This window comes from Oncorhynchus masou, chromosome 9 (assembly GCF_036934945.1).
Source record: "Oncorhynchus masou masou isolate Uvic2021 chromosome 9, UVic_Omas_1.1, whole genome shotgun sequence".
NCBI lineage: Eukaryota > Metazoa > Chordata > Actinopteri > Salmoniformes > Salmonidae > Oncorhynchus > Oncorhynchus masou.
The window spans coordinates 28,116,963-28,139,838 of NC_088220.1; the positions used below are offsets into that span (position 1 = coordinate 28,116,963).

General features: G+C 44.5%; 1 protein-coding gene across 15 annotated transcripts in view; it reads right to left on the minus strand.

The window, feature by feature from the left end:
- Positions 1-22,876, minus strand: part of LOC135545774 (protocadherin alpha-C2-like) — a 214,420-nt gene that overhangs the window by 62,128 nt on the left and 129,416 nt on the right. The window contains exon 1 of one of the 15 annotated variants that reach the window (XM_064973639.1): positions 19,300-21,775. The exons of 13 other annotated variants lie outside the window; for them this stretch is intronic. In XM_064973639.1, coding sequence (XP_064829711.1) covers positions 19,300-21,669 — 2,370 coding nt within the window. In that variant the 5' untranslated portion in view covers positions 21,670-21,775. Of the gene's footprint in view, positions 1-15,431; positions 17,904-19,299; positions 21,776-22,876 lie in introns of those variants that run through there. One more of the 15 variants, XM_064973642.1, reaches the window with a different exon arrangement.

A 22,876-nucleotide genomic window follows, 5' to 3' on the forward strand; every position in this document is an offset into this window, starting at 1 on the left:
ATTTGCAAAAATGTCTAAACACTTTGGCGTTATGGGGTATTGTGTGTAGATGGGTGAGAAATAAAATCTATTTATTCCTTTTTGAATTCAGGCTGGAACACAAGAAAAATGTGGAATAAGTCAAGGGGTATGAATACTTTCTGAAGGCACTGTGCCCCCTATTAATACATCCAGCGCAGAAACATATATTTTCAACACCTCCCGGTGCACTGAGATGAGATCAAAGACAACTATGCGGCAAAACTATTAACTGCATTGCATCATGTCTGATTAAAAACATTCTACTAGTCTAGCAGCATCAGCACTTTAACTTTTTAAAACCATGTATTATTAAAGACTACATATACTTCTAACAACAATCTCCATCTAAAGACTCAGGAATCTAAGACCTTACTCGAAAGTCTTGTGCGCTTTACCCCTGTGTATTTAACTAATTAATAACATGCTTTAGAACCTCTTCATCTCAGATATCAAATCGTAGTTTCAATAGAGATGATGATTCCTTTCCCATGTATAAAGAATGAGGTGGAGAGACTGTTCTGGATTTGCTTGACTGTACCTTCCCCAGTGTATCCTCCCTTTCAGTGTAAAGGGTTGGATGGAGAGACTGTACTGGATGTGCTTGGCTATGGCTTCCCTTCAGTGTATCCTCCCTTTCAGTGTAAAGGGTTGGATGGAGAGACTGTTCTGGATGGCTTCCCCAGTGTATCCTCCCTTTCAGTGTAAAGGGTTGGATGGAGAGACTGTACTGGATGTGCTTGGCTATGGCTTCCCCAGTGTATCCTCCCTTTCAGTGTAAAGGGTTGGATGGAGAGACTGTTCTGGATGCGCTTGGCTATGGCTTCCCCAGTGTATCCTCCCTTTCAGTGTAAAGGGCATGACAGAACTAAAAGCCATGTAAATCTCTCCCCTGGAGTCCTGGAAGGGTTAAACTTGGTCTGTCCCTGTTCTGCCTGAAAATAAATCAAACAGATTCATGTTGTGGTAAACAAAGCTATCTGAGACAGCAGGCAGCCACCGATTCCCTCTATCACTCCACTCAGAACCCTGGCTTTGTGTCCATGCTGGGTGGATGGGGATGGATGTGGAAGAACCCTGTGGTTCTGAGCATGACAAAGCTAATCTAATGACTGCACAACAGCCTTACGCCATAAGGGGTGTGTGTGTGTGTGTGTGTGTGTGTGTGTGTGTGTGTGTGTGTGTGTGTGTGTGTGTGTGTGTGTGTGTGTGTGTGTGTGTGTGTGTGTGTGTGTGTGTGTGTGTGTGTGTGTGTGTGTGTGTGTGTGTGTGTGTGTGTGTGTGTGTGTGTAATTTGAGTGGGCCACTGACGCATCATACTACTGAAACCCACTCAGTACCAGTCAAAGGACAGGCTGACTGGCTTTATATAGCATTCACAGACAGACTGTCAGTGTACTGTATTTCCCTTTAGATCAAAATCTAACACATTGTTTAGTAGACTATCTTGGGAATGAGTGTGTGTTCAGTGATTTTATCTGTGACCAATTCTCAACCCTTAGTATGTCCTCTTACCTGGGAAACACATATTTAATTGTTTTCTTCCTCCTCATCCTGACTGCCTCTCCTTGACCCTCTTTTACATGATATTTTACATGATCTCACACTCCCTGGTCAAACCTGTACCCTTATTGCTGTCTTCCTCTCCCTCCCTCTCTCCCAATCCCCTTTCCTCTCTTGATTCTCTCACTATGATTTTCTTCCTTTCCACTCTCTCTTTGTCCATCTTTGAATGTGATAAATGAGAGGATGGCTTAGTGGGGGTGGATGCACATTTGCAGCTCTCTCTCTCTCTCTCTGAGAAACAGACTGGTGCACTATCAGTAATGAGGATCATCTCCATGGCAACCTCCATGGCAACCTCAGCTGAGCTCCCATCCCCTTGCCAAAACCCACACCCAGGAGGGAGGAAAACAGGAAGTGATGTTTTAACACACGTCCATGAAACAAAACCAGGACAAGGAGTCGACTGTCTGGAGGGGCCCAATTATCATTAGCCCAATCACATTGACCAGGATGCAATCAACATCTGAGCCAGATCTCTGGGGGTAAGGGTGGGGTGAGGAGAACAATTCTAAGTCATGTTTTTGGGTCACAATAGTTGATCCCATCTGGATGGTTACTGAACCTAAATGACTTACAGTAGGTGAATTATGGCCCTGCTGTGTAGAAATAACATCCAGTTCAGATGTGAAGCACTTAGCTGGCTACCTCATCCAGGATAATGTCCTTAGATAATCAATAATGTAATGCTTTTTGCAACACTGGGGCCAGCAGAGCAGAGGAAGAGGCTTTAAGCCAACACACAGTCACTGCAATACACATATTAATAAAGAACTGACACACAGCTAAATACATGACTACATACACTGCTGCTATTACAAAAGAAGAAACACACCACATATGCTGCAATACTCTGAAATACAAATAATATCTATTGCTATGAAGCAGAACACACACACTCACACATACTCAGAGAACACACTGACAAACACACACCCACCCACACACAGAAGTAGTGGTGATCTGAGGGATATGAATAAGCCCCTCGACCTCATTCTCCTAGCCCTTTGTCCCGCCTCCCCTGTTTAGCTGTGATTGACAGCTGGATTCCTGCCGGTGCTGTCAGCCCCGCCCAGCCCAGGGTGTACCTCGCTGAGACGCCAGGGCTCCGAGAGATCCCTGCTGCTGCAGCACAGAACGGAAAATTACCAGCGCCTCCCCCTCCTGTTCTGTCTCTCTCCCTCCCTCGTCACTCTCCCTCTCTCACACACACACAGTGAGCAGCAGTCTACAGAGCGCATACTGAACCACTCAAAAGCAAAGAGACAGCTCCAGGCATTATTACTGGAGCCATGCTGGAGCCATGCTGGAGCCATACTGGAACCATGCTGAAGCCATGCTGAAGCCATACTGGAGCCATGCTGGAGCCATGCTGGAACCATGCTGGAGCCATGCTGGAGCCATACTGGAGCCATACTGGAGCCATGCTGGAGCCATACTGGAACCATGCTGAAGCCATACTGGAGCCATACTGGAACCATACTGGAGCCATATTGGAACCATGCTGAAGCCATACTGGAGCCATACTGGAGCCATACTGGAACCATGCTGGAGCCATGCTGGAGCCATGCTGGAGCCATGCTGGAGCCATGCTGGGCCCAAACGTATCAGAGAGAGAGATAGCATGGCAATATAGAGAATCTGTTATTTATTACTCTCAGACACCTAGTGATCTTCCTAACACAACCTGACCCACTTCCACATGCACAGCACTGCAACATTCAGAACCCCTGTGTGATCATAGAGAGCCCCAAAGCACATGGACAAGACTAAAATATGAGCCAACCAAAAGAGCATACCGTGGCTCTGAGCTTGTATTTTACTTAGTTTATACTGACCCACCACTCACTAAAATGAGGTCAGTGCATTATCAAATAGTATGAAATAATGTATTAACTAACAGGATACATCATAGCGCTTAATGTGAGGCAGTGCCTAAGAGCACACAATATTAACAAAACCACTTGAATGCCACTGGTTACAAACAAGCACCACTTTAAATGGCAAAAAGAAAGCTAAATCCACACAAGTAGATAGCGTTTGCAGTTGATATACACAGTTTGTGGTCAAATAAAAGGGTCTGAGTAGATTACATGCTGAGCGGATCAAGCCGCCCTGACATACTTAGTGTATGTTAATAACAATGGGGAGAATCCTGTTTACAGCGTGCTGAGGCAGATAGTGCACATGTCTGGGGAGAGGGATGATATTTCACCATTCCTCCTCTCAGCTGCTACCCACACACTTCCACAGATACAGATACACACACACACTTCCACAGATACACACACTTCCACAGATACACACACAAACTCCCCCACACAAACACACACACTCTCACAGATACAGATACACACACTCCCACAATACACACACACTTCCACAGATACACACACACTCCCACAGATACAGATACACACACTCCCACAATACACACACACACACACACACACTTCCACAGATACACACACACACACACACTCCCACAATACACACACACACTCCACAATATACACACACACTTCCACAGATACAGACACACACTCCCACAATACACACACACTTCCACAGATACGATACAGATACACACACACTCCCACACATACAGATACACACACACACACTCACAATACACACACATACTCCCACAGATACAGATACACACACACACACACACACACACACACACACACACACACACACAGATACACACACACACACACACACACACACACACACACACACACACACACACACACACACACACACACACACACACACACACACACACACACTCCCACACACACACACACACACTCCACACAGATACAGATACATACACACTCCCACAATACACACATACACACTCCCACAATACACAAACATACTACCACAGATACAGATAAACTCACACAAATACACACACACTCCCACAATACACACACACACTCCCACACATCCAGATACACACACACTCCCACAGATACAGATACACACAGACACACACACGGACACACACACACACACAGATACAAACACATTCACACACACACTGAGAATACAAGGCCGATGGACTAAAAGAGGGAGGGGAGAGGGAAGGGGGGTGGGGAGAGATAGATATACTGTACATTGAAATTGAGGGAAATACTGTGACACTGATGGAAAGCAACATGATACATAAAGAAAGATACACAGAGATGGACTGACAGAAAGATAGACAGAGAAAGAAAGAGAGATGGATACAGATGGACTGACAGAAAGATAGACAGAAAGAAAGAGAGATGGATACAGATGGACTGACAGAAAGATAGACAGAAAGAAAGAAAGGGAGATGGATACAGATGGACTGACAGAAAGATAGACAGAAAGAAAGGGAGATGGATACAGATGGACTGACAGAAAGATAGACAGAGAAAGAAAGAGAGATGGATACAGATGGACTGACAGAAAGATAGACAGAAAGAAAGAGAGATGGATACAGATGGACTGACAGAAAGATAGACAGAAAGAAAGGGAGATGGATACAGATGGACTGACAGAAAGATAGACAGAAAGAAAGGGAGATGGATACAGATGGACTGACAGAAAGATAGAAAGAAAGAAAGAAAGAGAGATGGATACAGATGGACTGACAGAAAGATAGACAGAGAAAGAAAGAGAGATGGATACAGATGGACTGACAGAAAGATAGACAGAGAAAGAAAGAGAGATGGACACAGATGGACTGACAGAAAGGAGGAGGGGAAAGATAGAGAAACAGTGAGAATGGAGGAAATTAAAAACAGGAATAAGACAAGGTGACATAGACCGAAATACAAATCAAATCAACCTTCATTTGTCACATGTGCCGACAAGTGTAGACCTTACCGTGAAATGCTCACTTACATGCCCTTAACCAACAGTGTAGACCTTACCATGAAATGCTCACTTACATGCCCTTAACCAACAGTGTAGACCTTACCGAAAGAAATGCTCATGGACATGCCCTTAACCAACAGTGTAGACCTTACCGTGAAATGACTTACATGCCCTTAACCAACAGTGTAGACCTTACCATGAAATGCTCACGTACATGCCCTTAACCAACAGTGTAGACCTTACCGTGAAATGCTCACTTACATGCCCTTAACCAACAGCGTAGACCTTACCATGAAATGCTCACTTACATGCCCTTAACCAACAGCGTAGACCTTACCATGAAATGCTCACTTACATGCCCTTAACCAACAGTGTAGACCTTACCGTGAAATGCTCACTTACATGCCCTTAACCAACAGTGTAGACCTTACCATGAAATGCTCACTTACATGCCCTTAACCAACAGTGTAGACCTTACCGTGAAATGCTCACTTACATGCCCTTAACCAACAGTGTAGACCTTACCGTGAAATGCTCACTTACATGCCCTTAACCAACAGTGTAGATTAAGAAGAGTTAATAAAATATTTAACAAATAGACTAAAGTAAAAAATTCTGAATTAAAAGTAACACAACAAGAATAACAATAACGAGACTATATACAAGGGGTACCAGTACCGAGTCAGTGTGCGGGGGTGCAGGTTAGTTGAGGTAATTTGTACATGTAGGTAGGGGTGGCATGACTATGCATAGATAATAAACAACGAGAAGCAGCGGTGTACAAAAGGGGGGTGGGGGTTTAGTGTAAATAGTCTGGTGGCCATTTTATTAATTGTTCAGCAGTATTATGGCTTGGGGGTAGAAGCTGTTGAGGAACCTTTTGGTCCTAGACTTGGCTCTCCGGTACCGCTTGCCGTGCGATAGCAGAGAAAACAGTCTATACTGGGTGACTGGAGTCTCTGACAATTGTATGGGATTTCCTCTGACACCGCCTATTATATAGGTCCTGGATGGCAGGAAGTTTGGCTCCTTACACGGTCAGATACCGAGCAGTTGCCATACCAGGCGGTGACGCAACCGGACAGGATGCTCTCGATGGTGTGGCTGTAGAAAATTTTGAGGATCTGGGGACCCATGCCAAATCTGTTCAGTCTCCTGAGGGGGAAAATGTTTTGTTGTGTCCTCTTCACGACTGTCTTGGTGTGTTTGGACCATGATAGTTTGTTGGTGATGTGTCCTCTTCACGACTGTCTTGGTATGTTTGGACCATGCTAGTTTGTTGGTGATGTGTCCTCTTCACGACTGTCTTGGTATGTTTGGACCATGCTAGTTTGTTGGTGATGTGTCCTCTTCACGACTGTCTTGGTATGTTTGGACCTTGCTAGTTTGTTGGTGATGTGGACACCAAGGAACTTGAAACTCTCAACCCGCTCCACTACAGCCCCGTCAGTGTTAATGGGGGCCTGTTCGGTTCGCATTTTCCTGTAGTCCACGATCAGCTCCTTTGTCTTGCTCACATTGAGGGAGAGGTGAATGTCCTGGCACCACACTGCCAGTTCTCTGACCTCCTCCCTACCAGGTCGTTTCATCGTTGTCGGTAATCAAACCTACCACTGTTGTGTCGTCAGCAAACTCAATGATGGTGTTTGAGTCATGTTTGCCCACGCAGTTGTGGGTGAACAGGGAGTACAGGAAGGGACTAAGTACACACCCCTGAGGGCCCCAATGTTAAGTATCAGCGGGGCAGACGTGTTGTTGCCTACTCTTACCAGCAAGGGGCGGCCCATCAGGATGCCCAGGATCCAGTTGCAGAGGGAGGTGTTTAGTCCCAGAATTCTTAGGTTAGAGGTGAGCTTTGTGGGCACTATGGTGTTGAACGCTGAGCTGTAGTCAATGAACAGCATTCTCACATAGGTATTCCTTTTGTCCAGGTGGGAAACGGCAGTGTGGAGTGCGATTGAGATTGCGTCATCTGTGGATCTGTTGGGACGGTATGCGAATTGGAGTGGGTCAAGGGTGTCCGGGAGAATGCTGTTGATGTGAGCCATGAGAGCCACGTGAGTGCTACGGGCAGTAATCATTTAGGCAGGTTACTTTTGCTTCCTTGAGCACAGGGACTATGTTTGTCTGCTTGAAACGTAAGTATTACAGACACGGTCAGGGAAAGATTGAAATGTCAGTAAGGACACTTGACAGTTGATCCGCGCATGCTTTTAGTACACATCCTGGTAATCTATCTGGCCCAGCGGCTTTGTGAATGTTGACCTTTTTAAAGGTTTTGTTCACATCGGCTACCGAGAGCGTTATCACACAACTGTGAGAGTGAATCTAAAACAAAAATCCAGAAAATCACATTGTATGATTTTTAAGTAATTAATTTGCATTTTATTGCATGACATAAGTATTTGATCACCTACCACCAGTAAGAATTCCGTCTCTCACAGACATGTTAGTTTTTCTTTAAGAAGCCCTCCTGTTCTCCACTCATTACCTGTATTAACTGCACCTGTTTGAATTCGTTACCTGTATAAAAGACACCTGTCCACACACTCAATCAAACAGAATCCATCCTCTCCACAATGGCCAAGACCAGAGAGCTGTGTAAGGACATCGGGGATAAAATTGTAGACCTGCACAAGGCTGGGATGGGCTACAGGACAATAGGCAAGCAGCTTGGTGAGAAGGCAACAACTGTTGGCGCAATTATTAGAAAATGGAAGAAGTTCAAGAAGACAGTCAATCACCCACGGTCTCGGGCTCCATGCAAGATCTCACCTCGTGGGGCATCAATGATCATGTGGAAGGTGAGGTTTCAGCCAAGAACTACACGGCAGGACCGGGTCAATGACCTGAAGAGAGCTGGGACCACAGTCTCAAAGAAAACCATTAGTAACACATACGCCTTCATGGATTAAAATCCTGCAACACACACAAGGTCCCCCTGCTCAAGCCAGCGCATGTCCAGGCCCATCTGAAATTTGCCAATGACCATCTGGATGATCCAGAGGAGGAATGGGAGAAGGTCATGTGGTCTGATGAGACAAAAATAGAGATTTTTGGTCTAAACTCCACTCACCATGTTTGGAAGAAAAAGAAGGATGAGTACAACCCCAAGAACACCATCCCAACTGTGAAGCATGGAGGTGGAAACATCCTTCTTTGGTGATGCTTTTCTGCAAAGGGGACAGGACGACTGCACCGCATTGAGGGGAGGATGGATGGGGCCATGTATCGCAAGATCTTGGCCAACAACCTCCTGACAACCTCCTGACAACGACCTGAAACACACAGCCAGGGCAACTAAGCAGTGGCTCCGTAAGAAGCATCTCAAGGTCCTGGAGTGGACTAGCCAGTCTCCAGACCTGAACCCGATAGAAAATCTTTGGAGGGAGCTGAAAGTCCGTATTGCCCAGCGACAGCCCCGAAACCTGAAGGATCTGGAGAAGGTCTGTATGGAGGAGTGGGCCAAAATCCCTGCTGCAGTGTGTGCAAACCTGGTCAAGAACTACAGGAAATGTATGATCTCTGTAATTGCAAACAAAGGTTTCTGTACCAAATATTAAGTTCTGCTTTTCTGATGTATCAAATACTAATGTCATGCAATGAAATGCTAATTAATTACTTAAAAATCCTACAATGTGATTTTCAGAATTTTTGTTTTAGATTCCGTCTCTCACAGTTGAAGTGTGCCTATGATAAAAAATTACAGACCTCTACATGCTTTGTAAGTAGGAAAACCTGCAAAATTGGCAGTGTATCAAATACTTGTTTTCCCCACTGTAAATGCCAACTCTCTTGGTAGATGTGTGGTCTACAGCTTATCATACGGTACTCTACCTCAGGCGAGCAAGACCCCGAGACTTCTTTAATATTAGACATCACGCACCAGCTGTTATTGACAAATAGACACACACCCACACCTCGTAAGACGTAGCTTCCTGTTCTGCCGGTGCACTGAAAATTCCGCCAGCTCCATATTATACATGTGAATCGTTTAGCCACGTCTCAGTGAAACTTAAGATATTCCCGTTTTTAATGTCCTGTTGGAAGGATAATCTTAAGGTCATCCATTTTATTTTCCAATGATTACACATTAGAAAGAAGAGCGAACGGCACTGGGAGTTTATTCGCTCGCCTACGGATACTCAGGAGGTATTCCGATCTGCGGACCCTTTTCCTGCGTCTTTTCTTCAAGCAAAATTACGGGGATCTGGGCCTGTTCCACTGAATGCAGTATATCCTTTTCGTCTGACTTGTTAAAGGAAAACTTTTTTTTTCCAGTCCACGGTGGGTAATCACTGTTTTGATGTCCAGAAGTTATTTTGGTCATAAGAGACGGCAGCAACAAGATTATGTACAAAATAACTTTAAAAATATGTTACACAAAACGCAAAAAAACTAACAAAATAGCACATCTGGTTGGAAGAATGTAAAAAGTCAGCCATGTTCTTCGGCGCCATCTTTTCAAGGGAGAGAGATAGAGAGACAGGGGAAGGGCAGAGGGATAGAGAGACAGGGGAAGGGCAGAGGGATAGAGAGACAGGGGAAGGGCAGAGGGATAGAGAGACAGGGGAAGGGCAGAGGGATAGAGAGGGGGATAGAGAGACAGGGAAGGGCAGAGGGATAGAGAGACAGGGGAAGGGCAGAGGGATAGAGAGACAGGGGAAGGGCAGAGGGATAGAGAGGGGATAGGGACAGGGAAGGGATAGAGAGACAGGGGAAGGGCAGAGGAGAGAGGGAAGGGAGAGAGATAGAGAGACAGGGGACGGGCAGAGGGATAGAGAGACAGGGGAAGGGCAGAGGGATAGAGAGACAGGGGAAGGGCAGAGGGATAGAGAGACAGGGGAAGGGCAGAGGGATAGAGAGACAGGGGAAGGGCAGAGGGATAGAGAGACAGGGAAGGGCAGAGGGAGGGGAAGGGAGAGGGATAGAGAGACAGGGGAAGGGCAGAGGGATAGAGAGACAGGGAAGGGCAGAGGGATAGAGAGACAGGGGAAGGGCAGAGGGATAGAGAGACAGGGGAAGGGCAGAGGGATAGAGAGACAGGGGAAGGGCAGAGGGATAGAGAGACAGGGGAAGGGCAGAGGGATAGAGAGACAGGGGAAGGGCAGAGAGATAGAGAGACAGGGGAAGGGCAGAGGGATAGAGAGAGGGGAAGGGAGAGAGATAGAGAGACAGGGGAAGGGCAGAGGGATAGAGAGACAGGGGAAGGGCAGAGGGATAGAGAGACAGGGGAAGGGCAGAGGGATAGAGAGACAGGGGAAGGGCAGAGGGATAGAGAGAGAGACAGGGGAAGGGCAGAGGGATAGAGAGACAGGGGAAGGGCAGAGGGATAGAGAGACAGGGGAAGGGCAGAGGGATAGAGAGACAGGGGAAGGGCAGAGGGATAGAGAGACAGGGGAAGGGCAGAGGGATAGAGAGAGACAGGGGAGAGGGCAGAGGGATAGATAGAGAGACAGGGAAGGGCAGAGGGATAGAGAGACAGGGGAAGGGCAGAGGGATAGAGAGACAGGGAAGGGCAGAGGGATAGAGAGACAGAGGGATAGAGAGACAGGGGGCAAGGGATAGAGAGACAGTTAGAGGACAGGGGAAGGGCAGAGGGATAGAGAGACAGGGGAAGGGCAGAGGGATAGAGAGACAGGGGGAAGGGCAGAGGGATAGAAGACAGGGGAAGGGCAGAGGGATAGAGAGACAGGGGAAGGGCAGAGGGATGAGAGACAGGGGAAGGGCAGAGGGATAGAGACAGGGGAAGGGCAGAGGGATAGAGAGACAGGGGAAGGGCAGAGAGATAGAGAGACAGTGGAAGGGCAGAGATTTAGGAAGACAGGGGAAGGGCAGAGGGATAGAGAGACAGGGGAAGGGCAGAGGGATAGAGAGAAATTGATGTTAAAAGTTGGGAACCCAAGAGAAAAACAGAGACCATGAGATTGAGAGAAAGGCACAGTGAGTCAGGGAAATTTAGGAAGAAGGGGAGAGAAAGCGGGAGATATATATATATATATATTATTTTTTTTTTAATTTAAAGGTTAGAGAATGAAAGCGAATGATTACTCATGCACTCAAAAGTGAAAGTAAGGATTGTTACAGCAGACATCTTGCAAGGCGTGGGAACAGCATAAATAAGGGCAGAGCGACAGGCTTCTTCTGTCATCCACATACCTCCTGGGGACTCAGAGAGATAGACAGACCCCTGACTGTGCCAGGCCAGCTCACTCTCACACAGAAACACATACTCCACCATAAACAAGATGGTCTGTTTGTTTCAATTGCTACATCAGTTAACCTGGGTGGTGTTTGTGAAAGATTCAACAACATGCAATCGTGATCTATCAATCGACCTTGTTAATGCAAGGGATTGCCTTACTGACTGACAGAGGAGCATATTTTCAATGTTCAGAGAGGGAGTGATGGACTCAGAAGAAGGTACTGAGTAGTAGCATTCCGAACATGGGGATAGGCATTGACATGATATAATTACAAAACAAACAATAAACCTACATCCTGTGAAAGTATTGGTTCCTTCACAATGATGACAACCAATTATCCATCAAAGAAAACAAACAGCTGACATTCTGATTCTGCTTTCATTACAAAGTTCACAGTTTGCCCTTTCCAATCAGTCTACAACTCAATCCGTGGTAATATATATATTAAATTGCAATAGAATCAATACAAAAGTAGCTTGCAACTAGTTTCCACTAGCGTCAAGAAGAGCCATTCATACCTCAAAGAGGAATAAACACTTAGCACGAATATTTAGTTCTGAAAGGTTAGCCCGCCTTCAGCACCTTGGAAAGCAACACTCGATCTATTTTACTCGGAGGCCATACGGACAGTGCAAAACAAAGCCAATGTGACAACTCTCGAGGGGTGGGCTGATTTCCGGAAAAGAGGCATTTCTAAAACCATAATCTTGACTGCATCACGTTAAAATGAGCATTACAGTTTCAATTTAATAGAAAATAGGCCCGTTTATGTATATAGATCTTACCTTATCTTTATGAGGAAGCGTTTGTGTTCTGTTAAACGTGTCATTTCCATTAATACTGATCAGTTCTGCATCTGCAGGTGGATACGGAGCGGGGAAAACCACTACGTCACTCTTCAGTGTGTCTGAGCTGAAACACACGTCATACTGCTGAGTAGATTTAGAGTAAGACCAGCTTCCGTCAGGGTGTGTGGTGATCATTGGGGCGCTGTACCTTCTGAAACTGTCGTCTGTCCTGTGGCATTTTACAGCTATTAAACTGATGAGGCTCAGTAAAAATATCACTGACACCGAGGCAATGGCGATCAACAAATACAGGTTTAAATCAGAGAAGTTCTCCTCCTTTCTCGGCACATTTCTAAATTGAGTCTGGATTTCACCTGTACTTTCAACCACCACTACATCAATAGACACAGTCGCTGACAGTGAGGGTTCTCCGTTATCAGTAACCAACACGACCAATGGGTGAGTTTTCAGGTCATTGTCACTCATTCTCCTCTTAGTTCTTAGTTCCCCGGTGCTGGTTCCGATTCGGAAGAGGTTGGTTCCCTTGGGCTCAGAGATGTGATAAGAAAGCAGCGCATTGTAGCCAGAGTCGGCGTCTACAGCCCTGATCTTGGCCACAAAGTAGCCCGCTTCAGCAGAATAGGGAACGTTCTCAGTGTTAACGGAGCCATGCTCAGAATAGGGCGCGAGAATCACAGGACTGTTGTCATTCTCATCCAGGATAAAAACGTTCACAGTCACGTTGCTGCTGAGTGGAGGAACACCAGAGTCTGTGGCCTGAACCTTAAACTGGAAAGTTTTGATCTCCTCACAGTTAAAAGACTGCAGACTGATTATATCTCCAGTATCAGAGTTTATATTTACAGATGATGATATTGAAACACTTTTATCTAATAATGAATACGTCATCTTTGCATTTTCATCTGAATCTGGGTCAAAAGCAGACATCGTGTAAATGACGTCTCCTACCGGACTGTTCTCTTTCACATAAACATTAATCAATGGTTCTGAGAAGTGAGGAGCGTTGTCATTTACATCAGAAACGTGTACTGTAATAACGCTGGTGCTGGAGAGAGGCGGGGTCCCTTCATCCGTAGCTGTGATGGTGACATTGTACTGAGAAGCGCTCTCTCTGTCCAGAGGTCCATCAACCACTAAGGAATAATGATTCTTGTATGAGTTGTTTATCGTGAATGGCACAGAGCCTAGTATTTTAACCTGCATAGCGCCATTTGTGCCCGCGTCGTTGTCTTTCGCAGTTATCAGACCAACCGTTGTCCCTAATGACGCATCCTCTTTCACTACGTTAACTAAAGAAGTGATAAATATCTCTGGTGTATTGTCATTCACGTCAGTTATTTCAACCAGGACTTTACAGTGAGATGCTCTAGGATTCTGTCCCCTGTCTTGAGCTTGGACACGTATTTCAACAGCATTGTTTTTTTCGTGATCCAACTCGCTTTTAACCGTTATTTCACCGGTAGCTGCATTAATGGCAAATGCGGCAATGTTACTTGTCACTGTTTTGGTTAATGAAAATATAAACAATTTCCCCATTCAGATCTTCATCTGCGTCACTCGCTTGAACCGTGATGACGGATGCACCTATCGGCGTATTCTCAGGAATACGAGCTTTATAAAGTGGCTTTTTAAAAATGGGTATATTATCGTTAACGTCTTTCACATTTACAATGATAAGCGATGTCCCTGATCTCGGGGGTTTTCCTCCATCTACAGCGGTCAGTGTGAGCTGGATAACGGGCTGTTTCTCTCGGTCTAAGGCTTTCTGCAGCACTAACTCAGCAGACACACTCTGCTCTCCACCGCTCTGTACATCCAGGGAGAAGTGTTCATTCGGGCTCAGCTTGTAGCTGTTTACTGAGTTAGCCCCTACATCCGTGTCGTAGGCGCTTTCCAAAGGAAATCTCTCCCCTGGAAATGCAGATTCAGATACATTTAAATATGTTTTAGAGGACCTAAACGAGGGTGAGTTGTCATTTATATCCAAAACATTCACTTCAAATCGGTATAGATTCAATGGCAAATTCACAATGGCTTCCAGTTCTAACGAACACTTCGTGCTCCGAGCACAGAGGTCTTCTCTGTCTATTCTCTCTCTAACGGACAGAATTCCATTTTTTTTATTTACATCAAAATACCTCTGATTGGGTCCGGATATCTTAAACCCACGATATTCAAGTTGCTGCACGTCTAGATACAAATCCTTCGCCAAATGTCCAACAACAGTGCCTTGGTTAGATTCCTCCGATATGGAATAGACGATCTGTGCTGAAGCGATACTCCAAAGATGACATAACGGGAGGAGATAGTACATCCGCGAAGGAAACATAACCCATTTGTGAGTCATTGTGTCGGCATTCCGTTAACGAAACATTATGTGAAGAACAGAGGCTATCACCCGCATAGAAGCGTAAACCAAAACAGAACCAGACGAGAGCCACGGTGTTCTGCTGCTCACCCGAACAAAGACTTTTTTTTCCCCCAAAAACGACCAATGCTTCTGTGTGGGGCGGAGCCTCGCACGGCGAGCGAGGATTTACACTGCGTGAGAGGATAGCGATACCGTGTGGATATATAAAGCACTCAAACATTTCTGTGGAAGTGGAGACCAAACACAGTAAACTCCCCCCAAAATGTTAGTGACCACAAGATAACCAAATTATGACCTTGGTGAGTTCTGATCAACATGATTAGGGTCTGTACTAAACATACACCAACACTTTACAATGTTCATAGGCCTACAATTTAAAGTACGCGGTGCATTTCAGAACCATGAACAGCAAGGCCTGCATCTTCTTCACCGCACGCAAATAGTCAGCCGATTTTACAACAGGTGAAAACTTTGAAATGTACAGTATTTCAATGACCATTTAAATGAGTGGGGGAAAAAGAAAATAACAATGTCATAAGGACCTATAGAAGACATATAATGCAATCATTACGGCACACATTTCGTTTACTGAACTGTACTTCTTACCTTCTCATTGTTGGGTAATGTCTGAGTCCTGTTAAACGTGTCATTTCCATTAATACTGATCAGTTCTGCATCTGCAGGTGGATACGGAGCGGGGAAAACCACTACGTCACTCTTCAGTGTGTCTGAGCTGTAACACACGTCATACTGCTGAGTAGATTTAGAGTAAGACCAGCTTCCGTCAGGGTGTGTGGTGATCACTGGGGCGCTGTACCTTCTGAAACTGTCGTCTGTCCTGTGGCATTTTACAGCTATTAAACTGATGAGGCTCAGTAAAAATATCACTGACACCGAGGCAATGGCGATCAACAAATACAGGTTTAAATCAGAGAAGTTCTCCTCCTTTCTCGGCACATTTCTGAATTGAGTCTGGATTTCACCTGTACTTTCAACCACCACTACATCAATAGACACAGTCGCTGACAGTGAGGGTTCTCCGTTATCAGAAACCAACACGACCAACGGGTGAGTTTTCAGGTCATTGTCACTCATTCTCCTCTTAGTCCTTAGTTCCCCGGTGCTGGTTCCGATTCGAAAGAGGTTGGTTCCCTTGGGCTCAGAGATGTGATAAGAAAGCAGCGCATTGTAACCAGAGTCGGCGTCTACAGCCCTGATCTTGGCCACAAAGTAGCCCGCTTCAGCAGAATAGGGAACGTTCTCAGTGTTAACGGAGCCGTGCTCAGAATAGGGCGCGAGAATCCCAGGACTGTTGTCATTCTCATCCAGGATAAAAACGTTCACAGTCACGTTGCTGCTGAGTGGAGGAACACCAGAGTCTGTGGCCTGAACTTTGAACTGGAAAGTTTTGATCTCCTCATAGTTAAAAGACTGCAGACTGATTATGTCTCCAGTATCCGAGTTTATATTTACAGATGATATTGGAACCCTTTTATCTAATAATGTATATGTAATCTTTGAGTTTTTTTCGGAATCTCGATCAATAGCTGAAATCGTAAAAATGACGTCTCCTACCGGACTGTTCTCTTTCACATAAACATTAATCACAGGTTCTGAGAAGTGAGGAGCGTTGTCATTTACATCAGAAACGTGTACAGTAATAACGCTGGTGCTGGAGAGAGGCGGGGTCCCTTCATCCGTAGCTGTGATAGTGACATTATACTGAGAAGCGCTTTCTCTGTCCAGAGGCCCATCGACCACTAATGTATAATAGTTTTTATAGTTTGACTTTAGTTTAAAGGGGACAGACCCCACAACTTTAAAATGTGTAAGTCCGTTATTACCTCCGTCTTTATCAGTTACTGTTACCAAGGCGACCACGGTCCCGATCTCAGCATCCTCTTTGACTGGGCTCATAAGTGATGTTATTGCGATTTCAGGAGCATTGTCATTGACATCAATAACTTCTACTAACACTTTAGAATAACCACTGCGAGGCGAGGAGCCTTGGTCTGTCGCCTGAACTCGAATTTCATATGCAGCATTTTCTTCATGATCCAATTTCCGTTTAACAGTAATTTCACCACTTTGTGAATCTATTGAAAAATCATCTGCAGAATTCACATTTCCACGTTTCATGAAGCTATATGCAATGTCAGCATGTGTACCTTCATCTAAATCCGTAGCCTCTAGCTTCAATATTGTTGTCCCCAAAGATACATTTTCATTAACACGGACCTTGTAAAGTGGTTTAGCAAATGTTGGCGAGTTATCATTGACATCAATTAAGTTAACAATGATCTGTGAAGTCCCGGATCTTGGAGGTTTTCCTCCATCTATAGCGGTCAGTGTGAGCTGGATAACGGGCTGTTTCTCTCGGTCTAAAGCTTTCTGCAGCACTAACTCAGCAGACACACTCTGCTCTCCACCGCTCTGTACATCCAGGGAGAAGTGTTCATTCGGGCTCAGCTTGTAGTTGTTTACCGAGTTACTGCCCGTATCTGCGTCATTCGCAATCGGTAAAGGATATCTCTCTCCAGGGGAGGAAGACTCTGATATGTTAAATATATGAAAGCTTTCTAGAAATGTAGGTGCATTATCATTGATGTCTAATATGTGTATTTCAATACGGTGAATAAGCATAGGATGGCTCAATATGGCTTCTATATTTAAGGAGCACTTTGCCGTATTCGGACAAAGCTCCTCTCTGTCTATCCTCTCGTTAACGTACAGAATTCCCGTTTTCAAATTAGCCTCGACAAATCTCTTACTCTGACCGAATGCAATCCTTAGACCCCTCGACTCAAGTTCCTGAACATTAAGGTTTAAATCCTTAGCGAGATTCCCCACAAAAGTGCCTTTGTCCACCTCCTCTGAAACGGAGTAAGAGATCTGCGCTGCAGACCAGTCAAATAAACAAAGCAACGCGACGCACTGAATCCAAACGCGTTCTCTTTGTCTTCGACGAAACATCGCTGCTTGCGCAAAACAACTGAATCCAAGTAATGGTCAAGTACCCATTAAAACTCTCGAATATTCCGTTATATGTCAGAGATCCTATACAGCCCAGCCCTCTCCGTTTCGCCACCATTCGAGTTCATCGCTTCACAATTCGCTCGAGACTGGTGGCGCTCGACTCTTTTTCATTCAGAGAGGAGGAGTTACAGTATCTCGATAACATCTCTCCCATTTGTGGTCCATAGTGACACCGTGTGTTACTTTTATACATATTTTATTCTTTACATTACAATGTATATTTTTACCGTTTTTTGTATTTTTTTTACAATACTGAGATAACCTGAAGTAGACAACCTCGTGTTGATCATTCACTCACAGAAAGGCCTATATACGTAAAAGTCAAACTGTTCTGTTAAATGGGAAAAAAAATGGAAAACATAAGAAAAGTAAATCAACCTCATGTAATGAAACAACGTGTCATCTAGTGTCATCTTCGGATAACAATAGCAGAATCTATAAGAATCAATGAATAAAACAAACACGAGACATTGATCACACACAGCAACGTGCTGGCCTATCAATCTAAAATTAACGTTCATCAGCAGAGAGCGAGAACGGTTTCAGCAACATAGACAGCACTTGATAAGCGTTCACGCATGCTGAACAAACCTTTTGACAGGGTTGAAATGGATAAAGTTACAGTACGCATCTATAGGCGCTTATAATGCCAATGGCAATTGTGCAGTCTATAATCAATCTGAAACACGACGTATATGTATATTTCCCATGCGTTGTAACCTTTCGTGCCTATTTACTCACAATACCTAATATATGTACAACTTTGTTGGGATTTGACACATCAACACATTCGTGAAGCGCAACACAGTGTAGCAGGAAGTAATTTACACCTTGAACGCTTGGCGCAAAGATGAAGCACTGAAGTGTAGAGCCTTTTCAGAACCACGGACAGCAACACTAGCTCAATCAAGCCAGGAGGCCATACGCACTGGTCAAAACAAATCCAATGTAACAACTCTCGAGTGGGGGGCTGTTTTCAAGGAAAGAGTAAATTATAAAATAACATAATTTTACTGTTAGGAGTTCAAAGGAGAAATACAGATATAATTCAATAGAAAAATAGTCAAGAGAAGCATATGACGGCCTTTCACTTCTGAGCAGCATGTATGTGATGTTTCATATGAAATGCTACAAAACATAGTCAGGGCAAAAAAAGCGTTATCCAGTGCATTACGTGAAACAACATGCAAAAGCAGGTAGCCAAGAAGGTGACAGATTTCAGAACCATGGGCAGCGCCTATATGTTTATATTGACAGCGAGCAAAAGTGTACGGCATTTTTCCAACTTGAACCAGCTATTATTTAATTGATCATGCAAATGAAAAGAGAAGAAAAGTTCAAGTTCATCCAAAGACATTGAGAAAAACAACAAAGCAACAAAAAAGGCTAATTAAAGGATGGAATTTGGGATTAAGTGAAACTATAGATCTTATCTTACCTCCTCTTTGTTGGGTAATGTCTGAGTCCTGTTGAACGTGTCATTTCCGTTAATACTGATCAGTTCTGCATCTGCAGGTGGATACGGAGCGGGGAAAACCACTACGTCACTCTTCAGTGTGTCTGAGCTGTAACACACGTCATACTGCTGAGTAGATTTAGAGTAAGACCAGCTTCCGTCAGGGTGTGTGGTGATCATTGGGGCGCTGTACCTTCTGAAACTGTCGTCTGTCCTGTGGCATTTTGCAGCTATTAAACTGATGAGGCTCAATAAAAATATCACTGACACCGAAGCAATGGCGATCAACAAATACAGGTTTAAATCAGAGAAGTTCTCCTCCTTTCTCGGCACATTTCTGAATTGAGTCTGGATTTCACCTGTACTTTCAATCACCACTACATCAATAGACACAGTCGCTGACAGTGAGGGTTCGCCGTTATCAGAAACCAACACGACCAACGGGTGAGTTTTCAGGTCATTGTCACTCATTCTCCTCTTAGTCCTTAGTTCCCCGGTGCTGGTTCCGATTCGAAAGAGGTTGGTTCCCTTGGGCTCAGAGATGTGATAAGAAAGCAGCGCATTGTAGCCAGAGTCGGCGTCTACAGCCCTGATCTTGGCCACAAAGTAGCCCGCTTCAGCAGAATAGGGAACGTTCTCAGTGTTAACGGAGCCGTGCTCAGAATAGGGCGCGAGAATCCCAGGACTGTTGTCATTCTCATCCAGGATAAAAACGTTCACAGTCACGTTGCTGCTGAGTGGAGGAACACCAGAGTCTGTGGCCTGAACTTTAAACTGGAAAGTTTTGATCTGCTCATAGTTAAAAGACTGCAGACTGATTATATCTCCAGTATCAGAGTTTATATTTACAGATGATGATATTGGAACCCGTGTTTGTAATAATGAATACGTCATCTTTGCATTTTCATCTGAATCTGGGTCAAAAGCAGACATCGTGTAAATGACGTCTCCTACCGGACTGTTCTCTTTCACGTAAACATTAATCACTGGTTCTGAGAAGCGAGGAGCGTTGTCATTTACATCAGAAACGTGTACTGTAATAACGCTGATGCTGGAGAGAGGCGGGGTCCCTTCATCCGTAGCTGTGATGGTGACATTGTACTGAGAAGCTCTTTCTCTGTCAAGAGGCCCGTCGACCACTAACGAATAGTCGTTTTTGTAGTTTGACTTTAGTTTAAAAGGAACAGACCCAACAGTCTTACAGTTTGTAAGTCCGTTTTTACCTCCGTCTATATCTGTTACTGTCACCAAGGCGACCACTGTCCCTATCTCAGCATCCTCCTTGATAGGGCTCATGAGTGACGTCACGGACACCGCAGGAACATTATCATTGACATCAATAACTTCAACTAACACCTTAGAATAACCACTACGAGGTGAATGACCTTGGTCCGTAGCTTGCACACGTAGCTCATATGCTGCGTTTTGTTCATGATCCAATTGAGATTTTACAGTAATTTCGCCACTTTGTTGATCTATAGAAAACACATCGGCCGATGAAACACTACCACGTTTGCTAAATGAATAAACAAGTTCACTATTCACACCCTGGTCTAAATCTGTAGCTTCCAGCTTTAATATTTTTGTCCCTAAAGATACGTTTTCATTAACACGGACCTTGTAAAGGGGTTTAGCAAATGTTGGCGTGTTATCATTGACATCTATGACGTTGACAATGATCTGTGAAGTCCCGGATCTAGGAGGTTTTCCTCCATCTACAGCGGTCAGTGTGAGTTGGATAACGGGCTGTTTCTCTCGGTCTAAGGCTTTCTGCAGCACTAACTCAGCAGACACACTCTGCTCTCCACCGCTCTGTACATCCAGGGAGAAGTGTTCATTCGGGCTCAGCTTGTAGCTATTTACCGAGTTGCTTCCCGTATCTGCGTCGTTACCTATCGGTAAAGGATATCTATCTCCAGGTGAAGATGATTCCGAAATATTAAACGTGTGATATTGTTCAAGGAAGATCGGTGAATTGTCATTTGTATCTAAAATATGCACCTGTATTCGGTGGAGCTGCATAGGATCATTCAATATGGCCTGTATGTTTAAAGAGCACTTTACCGTAATCGGACAAAGCTCCTCTCGGTCTATCCTCTCGTTAACGTACAGAATCCCCGTTTTCAAATTCGCCTCAAAATACCTCTTACTATGTCCTGATACAATCCTTAAACCCCTCGACTCCAGTTCCTGAACATTAAGGTTGAAATCCTTAGCGAGATTCCCCACAAACGTGCCTTTGTCCACCTCCTCTGAAACGGAGTAAGAGATCTGCGCTGCAGACCATTTAAATAAACAAAGCAACGCGACGCACTGAATCCAAACGCGTTCTCTTTGTCTTCGACGACCCATCGCTGCTTGTATAAAGAAACTAATTATTCAAGTAGAATATATTCAAATATCCATCAAGCCTACAAAATCTGTAAGATAGATCCTGTACTAGCCTCCTGCCCAGCCCTCTCCGTCTCACCATTATTCGAGTGTTTCTCTTCACAAAGCGGTCTGGACTGGTGACACTCGTCTCTATCTCATTCAGAGAGGAGGAGTCATAGAATATCGGCGACTACATTCATTTCTGTGGTCTATAGCGACACCATGTGCTAATGTTGTACATAGTCTATAAGACTAACGTAAAATACGGGTGTATATTATCGATGTGTGTTTCTAGTAACCAGGCTGATTATTTGACTTGTTAGAATTTCTGAGAAACTGCAGGAGACCACATCGTGTTGGACATCTACACCTGGAATGCCTGTGCATTTGAAATAACAGCCATTCTATTCAATGCAAAACACAGGGAAAGTAGCTGAAGAGATGTCAACCTAACATGACTATCTGAAAATCTATTTAGTTATGTTTTGATAACAATGACAAAAGCCATAACAAAGAAACACATTGTTGTACAAAGCTCAAGGAGTTAACAGTGTGATACAGTCAAGACGGCAAATACACAATTATCAAAAGGTAACGTCCACGTTGAATCTTTTTCATTACACCAGTGACAAGTATTCATCTAAAAAGAACACTGCCTGCCCACCCTCAACACCAGCAGAGAGCAATAATGGGTTCAGCACCATGGACAGCACAAGGTAAGATTTACCCACTTCCTCAACGTAGAACTTTGGAAACAAATATTTACTGTTGAAATGGATGACAGATAAAGTATGCACCATTTAAACTGACAATGTTACGGGTAATTGAGTAGCCTATAGTATTAATCTGTAACATGATGGATGTGTATTTCCTATACGTCGTAGAAGGTTCTGCCTATTTTCTCACAACACTATACTTACTACCATACCCTACCACAGCGTCAAAGAAAGCCATTCATATGTCATGGAGCAGGGGTATTCAACACTTACACGGGGTCCGGAGCATGTTGGGTTTCTGTTCTACCTGATAATAAATTGCACACACCTGGTGAACCCAGGTCTAAATCAGTCACTGGTTAGAGGGAACAATGAAAAAATGCAGTGGAACATGCTTCGAGTTTCAGAGTTGAGGTATGAGGGTCAAAGAGCATTGAACGCTTGGCGCGAATCCTTCAGCTCTGAAGTTT